General features: G+C 50.5%; 1 protein-coding gene across 1 annotated transcript; it reads left to right on the plus strand.

The window, feature by feature from the left end:
- The first annotated feature begins 1,326 nt into the window (after window positions 1-1,326).
- On the plus strand, window positions 1,327-7,082 carry MED9 (mediator complex subunit 9). The gene is made up of 2 exons (XM_081889421.1): window positions 1,327-2,065; window positions 6,003-7,082. The coding sequence occupies exons 1-2, from the start codon at window positions 1,776-1,778 to the stop codon at window positions 6,217-6,219; spliced, it is 507 nt and encodes a 168-aa protein (XP_081745547.1). The 5' UTR covers window positions 1,327-1,775; the 3' UTR covers window positions 6,220-7,082.
- Window positions 7,083-7,292: the final 210 nt, after the last annotated feature.

Genomic DNA, 7,292 nt, shown 5'->3' on the forward strand with positions numbered 1-7,292 from the left:
GAGCCAGAGGCGCGCCGGGTCGCAAAAGCCGATCACATCAAGACTGGTGAGCAGTCAATTAGAGCAGTATTTCAGGACTTGTTGTGTTTGCCAGTTTAGTGAAGCAGTTAAGTGTGTTGGGGCTAACAACCGGGAGAACAGGGTTCAAATCCCCACTCAGCTACAAAAACTCGCTGGGTGACCTTGGGCCAGCCCCTCTCTCAGCCTAGCCTACCTCTCAGGGCTGTTGTGAGGATAAAATGGGGAGAACTATGTATGCTGCCTTAATGTCCCTGGAGGTTATAAATGTAAAAATGAATTAATTTTTTTAAAAATGTATTTTGTGGTTTTTTAATTGTGATTTTATGTTGTAAACCACCCTGAGATCTATGGGTATAGGGCAGTTTACAAATTTAATTAATAGCAACAATTTAGGTTTATTTTTGAGTAAACATAGCTGCAAATCAATTTAAATTTGATTGTTTTCTGTGATGCACGAGTATTGTCTTTTATGATTAAGGGATTATTAGCTTGCTTGTTTTATTTGCTAGGAAGCTGGAGAACAGCAGCACTAGTGATGATAATAAAAAATAAAACAGTGTTAAATTAACTTGCAGTAATAATGGTATTAAAAAATAACGTCCAGTGCTTCTGCGGTCCAACCATGTGTATGTGTGTGCAGGCTTACTCTCGCGTAAGAACCTTGCATCCCAGCAAAACCTCATTCCCTCCTGGTATGCCCCACGGAGAGCCTCAAGGTCCATAAATAACAACACCCTAGTGGTCCCAGGCCCTAAAGAAGTTAGATTGGCTTCAATCAGAGGCAGGGCCTTTTCAACACTGGCCCCGGCCTGGTAGAACTCTCTGCCTCATGAGACCAGGGCCCTGCAGGATCTGATTTCTTTCCGCAGGGCCTGTAAGACAGAGTTGTTCCGCCTGGCCTTTGGCTTGGAGCCAATTTGATTCCCCCCTCTCTTTTTTCCCCCCTTTCTTTTCCTTCTCCTCCTACGATGAGGCTACATTTTAATATTTAAATGTTCCATTATTTTAATGTTGTATTTTATTTTTGTTTTTAAGTTGTATTCATTCATCTTGTTTTTATTATTGCTTGTAAGCCGCTCTGAGCCCGGCCTTGGCTGGGGAGGGCGGGGTATAAATAAAAAAAAAATATTATTATTATATTATTATTATTATTCCCAAGATGAGTTTATGTAGGAGATTCCAATGGCAATTTTCACCAAGGTAAGTCTGCACCGGGTTGCAGGCTAAGACGGCGGAGGAGGAGCAGCCAAGCTGACGCGCAAACTCTGAGACCAGTTTTGCAAGGGCGAGAGGCTTTTCGTGCTTTTCTCGCGACGCCCGGGAAAGTGGGGGAGGAGGAAGAGGAAAGGGAAAGAGAGAGAGAGAGCGCGTGCACGAGTGCAAAGCTTAAAAATAGCAGCGTGCAAAAGAAATAAGGGCAAGCACTAAATAAGAGGAGAGGAAGATTTTTTTTTTTTAATAATGCATGCAATTAAATGAATAACGAAACAGGAGCAAGCTAGCAGGAGGAGAGGAAGAATTCTTTTTTTAAAATATATGCATGCATTTCAGTAAATAAGGAAACAGGAGCAAGCAAGCAAAGAAGAGAGGAAGGAATTTTAAAAATATATATATGCACGCAATTAATTAAATTAATAAGGAAACAGGAGCGAGCAAGCAAAGAGGAGAGGAAGGAAAAAAATTAAAATATACGCATGCAATCAAATAAATAAGGAAACGGGAGCAAGCGAGCACAGAGGAGGCATCCAGAGGCCATGGCGACGCCTGGAGGAACCTCGGCCGTCGGGGGTTCTCGCCCCGACGAGCAGCCCTCGGCGCCCCCCGGAGCCCCCCAGGCCGCGGCCCCGGCGGGGGAGCAGCAGGCGCCGCCTCCGCCCCAGCAGCAGCCCTCGCCGGCCGAGCAGAAGTTCCAGTCTCCCGCCGGGCAGGCGCCTCCGCCCCCGGGGGGGCAGCAGCAGCAGCAGGGACCCCCGCAGGCGCCCGGCGCCCACCCGGGCCAGGAGGACTACTCTTTCCTCCCCCTGGTGCACGACATCATCAAATGGTAAATGGCCCCCGAGGGAGGCGGGTGGGTCGAGGGTGGAGAGCCTCCAGGGACAGGGGCAGCCTACCGCTGAATTTTCGGGGAACAATTCATCAGGGCTGGTTATGGCCTTAGAAAGCTCTGGGGTCCAGGCTACCTGAAATAGCCTGCACAAACCTGCCCCGGGCTCTTGAGTCCCTTTCGGGAGAGGCCATTTCTCCTGCCAGCCTCATGGGCACTCTTGGCAGGGTTGAGGGACGGGGCCTGCTCAGTGGTGGCCTCCCCCAGGCAACTGTGGAACTCCCTGCCTCAAAAGGTAGGCTGGCTCCTTCCCATGGGCAGGGGAAGATTGTCTTATTCCGACAGGCCTTTGGGAACGGGCTGGAGCAGTGCTGTTTGTATTGTAATTGATTGTAGGGGTGTATGGGGCGTAAAGGGGAGAGGTCGTTCCTCTGGTGGGGGACACGCCGTTCTTCTTCTGGGGGTAGTTTTCCCACCTTTGGTTCCCCACCTTGCACTCGGCTCTCACCTGTGGCTCCTAGAAACTGTCAGTCATTATTATATAATAACAGTGGCCACAACCCGAGAATGGCTTCGACTGGCTGGCTAAACCAGGTGAGGGGATTAAGGACTCCTCCAGCATGCAAAGACTCATAGAATCAGAGACTTGTGCAGTTGGAAGGGACCACGAAAGGTCCTCTATTCCAACCCCAGCAATGCAGGAATCTTTTGCCTAAAGTGGGGCTCAGACCCACGGCCCTGAGATTGAGAGTCTCGTGCTCTGCCAAATGAGCTCTGGATGAAACCAAGAGTGGGACCGGTGGACAAGGAGGTGGTTTCTGCACAGGTTGTAGAGCAGCCTTTCTCAACCTGTGGGGTCCCCAGATGTTGTTGAACTACAACTCCCATCACCCCTAGCTAGCAAGGCCACAGAGCTCAGGGATGATGGGAGTTGTAGTCCAGCAACATCGGGGGACCCACAGGTTGAGAACCGCTGCTGTAGAGAGAAGAGAGGGATGGATGGAGCTTGTCCACATCCGAAGGCAGAAGCTCTGATCCAAAATCTCCGCTGCCTTGTGGGGTATCTTCGGGGGAAGAAAAGCCTAAGGAATAAACCATCCACAAATCCGGATTGGAGTCCCTAAGACGGTCAGATGACACCTTGTACGCCTGCTTGCAGCAACTCCTGCGGCCAAGCTGGTGCCAAACATCTTGCTCTGCTTTCCTTTGGACCACATCAGCCAGGCCGAGAACGGGGTCTTTTCACCTGGGCAGCCCAGGACCCCATACACCCTGCCCAGGCTTGCACCACAGAGTGAATATTAGAATCATAATACTGTAGCGTCAGAAGAGAACCCAAGGATCTTCTACTCCAGGGATAGGCAAACCTGGCCCTCCAGATTTTTTTTGGGACTACAACTCCCATCATCCCTGACCACTGGTCCTGTTAGCTAGGGAAGATGGGAGCTGTAGTCCCAAAACATCTGGAGGGCTGAGTTTGCCTATGCCTGGTCTACTCCAACCTGCAATGCAGGAATCTTGCCCACAGCTGTCCCTGGGTGGACTCAAACCAACCTTATGGTTAAGAGCCAGACACACTGACCCATGGGGGTATGGGAGGGCGTTCGGGGTTCACCTCTTCCCTATTTTATCCTTGCAATGGCCCTATGAGGCAGAGAGTGTGTGACTGGCCTGAGGTCACTCAGTGAGTCTGGTGGCTGAGCAGAGATTTGGAATCATAGAATTGTAAGAATTGTAAAGTTGGAAGGGTCCCCGAGAGTCCTCTATAACAACAACAAGAAGAAGAATTTATTACCTACCGTATTTTTCGCACCATAGGACGCACTTTTTCCCCTCCAAAAATGATGGGGAAATGTGTGTGCGTCCTATGGTGCGAATGCAGGCTTTCGCTGAAGCCTGGAGAGTGAGAGGGGTCGGTGCGCACCGACCCCTCACGCTCTCCAGGCTTCGCGGACCTCTTCGCAAGGAGCGGGAGCACTCCGGCTCCTTGCGGAGAGTTGCCAGCATGCCGAAGCCTGCGCGCGCTGAGCTCAGCGCGCCCAGGCTTCGCGGACCTCTCCGCAAGGAGCCGGAGCGCTCCGGCTCCTTGCGGGGAGTTGCCAGCATGCCGAAGCCTGCGCGCGCTGAGCTCAGCGCGCCCAGGCTTCGCGGACCCCTCCACAAGCAGCGGGAGTGCTCCCACGGCTTGCAGAGAGCTGCCTGTTTGCGGGCTGGGGTCGGGGGAAGCTCGAGCTTCCCCCGCCCCAGCCCCGCGCCTGGGGGGGGGAAATAATTTTTTTCCCTTTATTTCCCCCCCAAAAAATGGGTGCGCCCTATGGTCCGGTGCGCCCTATGGTGCGAAAAATACGGTATACCCTGTCCATCTGGCTGGGTTTTCCCAGCCACTCTGGGCAGCTCCCAACAGAATATTAAAAACACAATCAAACATTAAAAACTTCCCTAAACAGGGATGCCTTCAGTTGTCTTCTTAAAGTCAAGATAGTTTTGTCTCCTTGAAATCTGGTGGGAGGGCGTTCCACAGGGCAGGTGCCACCACCTAGAAGACCCTCTGCCTGGTTCCCTGTAATCTCGCAGTGAGGAAACCGCCAGAAGACCCTCGGAGCTGGACCTCAGTGTCTGAGCTGAACTATGGGGGTGGAGATGTTCCTTCAGGTATACAGGACCGAGGCCGTTTAGGGCTTGAAAGGTCAACACCAACACTTTGAATTGTGCTCGGAAACGTACTGGGAGCCAATGTAGGTCTTTCAGGACCGGTGTTATATGGTCCCGGCGACTGCTCCCAGTCACCAGTCTAGCTGCCGCATTCTGAATTAGTTGCAGTTTCCGGGTCACCTTCAAAGGTAGCCCCACGTAGAGCGCATGGCAGTAGTCCAAGCAGGAGATAACCAGAGCATGCACCACGCTGGCGAGACAATCCACGGGCAGGTAGGGTCTCAGCCTGCGTACCAGGTGGAGCTGGTAGACAGCTGCCCTGGACACAGAATTGACCTGCGCCTCCATGGAAAGCTGTGAGTCTTGTCCAGCCCCCTGCAATGCAGGAATCTCAGCCAAAGCATCCATGACAGATGGCCATCCATTTGGACCCTGGTCTCCCAGAGGATGAAGAATGGAGGGCAAGGCTCTCAATGGCAACTAGGCATGACAGCTGTGCTTTGCCTTCATGGTTGGAGGAAGGAATCCTTCTGAAAACCGGTTGCTGGAGAACACAGGAAGCTACAGTACATTCGCACTCAGGTCCTGCTTGCTCACTCCCTATAGGTGAGAACTGGATGCTGGACTAGATGGGTCATTGGTCGTGCAGGCAGTCCTCGTACTGTATTTTTATGTTCTTAAATAATAATAATAATTTATTATTTATACCCCGCCCATCTGGCTGGGTTTCTCCAGCCACTCTGGGCAGCTTCCAACCGAATATTAAAAACAATACAGCAACAGACGTTAAAAACTTCCCTAAACAGGGCTGCCTTCGGTTGTCTTCTTAAAGTCAGATAGTTTTATCTCCTTGACATCTGGTGGGAGGGTGTTCCACAGGGCAGGTGCCACCACCAAGAAGGCCCTCTGCCTGGTTCCCTGTACCTTCACTTCTCGCAGTGAGGGAACCGCTAGAAGGCCCTCGGAGCTGGACCTCAGTGTCTGGGCTGGATGATGGGGGTGGAGACCTGAAGGTCTACTGGGCCGAGGCCGTTTAGGGCTTTAAAGGTCTTTAATCATTTTTTAAAGTAGCTACAAACACGGTCATGAAAGGTTCCGAGAATTAAAGGCCTCTGTGTTCTGCATGCTGTCCCGGGAACATTGTGCTGCACGATGCTTCAGTGTGCGCCCGCTTCCTCCTAATTCCCTGTTGAGTTCCCATTCCTGAACCCGTGGCGCCCTGCTACCATAAATGTCAGGCGAACGTCATCTTAGCTGCTCTCTTCCTCTCTCTCTCTCCCTTCAGCATGGATAAAGACAGCCAAGACGTCCACCAGGTTTTGAACGAGCTGAGGACCAAATTTGTGGAGGTGCGGAAGGTGGTCCAGACCATGCAGGGGATCTCCGTGAGTCCTGAGCAGCAACAGCTGCAGCTTCAAAGCCTCCGGGAGCAAGTCAAGACCAAGAGCGAATTGCTGCAGAAGTACAAAAGCCTCTGCATGTTTGAGATCCCCAAGGATTAGGCAGGAAGAAACCCGAGGCTCTGCAAAGAGATTCCGCTGGTTCTGGAAGCAGTCCGAGGGAACTGCCGTGGCTTTTGCCACCAAAGGGAAACACAATTTTCTTGCAGCAGCTCATAAGCTGTAACACACCATCCTGGTGTACACATTGACGTTTTGGTTTAGAGGCAGAAACGGGGAATGTGCCTTCTGCATTTTGCAGGCGGGTGGGAGTCACACATTTTGTATGCTCCTCAGTCTCAAAAATAACTAAAACTGTAAAAAAATAAACAACAACCCTGCACATGGAAAACTAGAATGTCAGGGAGAAAGATTCCCTGACATGCTGCTTTTCCAGAAGCAAGGAGCTGGTGCTTTGCTTTTCCTCTTCAGTACATTCAATGCAAGCAACACCTTTCCACCAGTAGCCTCCACCACCCGTTGCTTGAAATGTATAAACTGGGTCCAAAAGGATGCTACAGCAGGCTGTTACTATTTCCCTTCATCACCCAGCACCTAAGAAGACAATTACCTGCTTTCTTTCACTGAGGACATCAGGAAGCAGCAGATGGACAAAATGACAAAAGCACCGCCCCTTTAGTATTCCTGGAGACCTAAGAGCGGGTGAAGTCTTCTGTTTCTGGGGAAGGAAGCAGTTTGACAGGGCAGCTGTAGTTTACAAATTTGTGTATATTTGTTTATAGATTCTTTTTGGTGGGTTAAGCCTTCTTTAGAAAAATGATACTTTTAATAATTTGCGTATATGTCTGTTTTGGGGGAAAACCCTGAAAAATAAATCTGGGACTGTGCTGCAGACACTGCCTCTTAGCTTAGACAACCTGTAACTAGATTCCTCGCATGGAATAATGATATTATTTGTGTAGTTCTTCCCGGTTTGCTCGTGCAATTGTTCATTTGTTTAAGAAGCTGATAGTCGCATTTGGTGCAGCAATAATCCAGTGACAGTCATGGGAGATTCCATTGCAGAACTATTCTGACTTCTAAAACCTCGCTGGCTTTCTGTGGCCAATGTAGTAGAGAGTCTGTAGCCTTTTCCCCAATTGGGAGATATTGCTTGTCTGTTTTCTGTCTTTCTT

The sequence above is a fragment of the Podarcis melisellensis genome, assembly GCF_964234715.1.
Source record: "Podarcis melisellensis genome assembly, chromosome: 14".
Lineage (NCBI taxonomy): Eukaryota > Metazoa > Chordata > Lepidosauria > Squamata > Lacertidae > Podarcis > Podarcis melisellensis.

Bases quoted from the DNA above. Each gene is read 5' to 3' on its own strand.
- MED9 (XM_081889421.1), top strand. From the start codon at position 1,776: ATGGCGACGCCTGGAGGAACCTCGGCCGTCGGGGGTTCTCGCCCCGAC. The intron at 2,066-6,002 runs GTAAATGGCCCC...CTCTCCCTTCAG, and splicing joins GTGCACGACATCATCAAATG to CATGGATAAAGACAGCCAAG.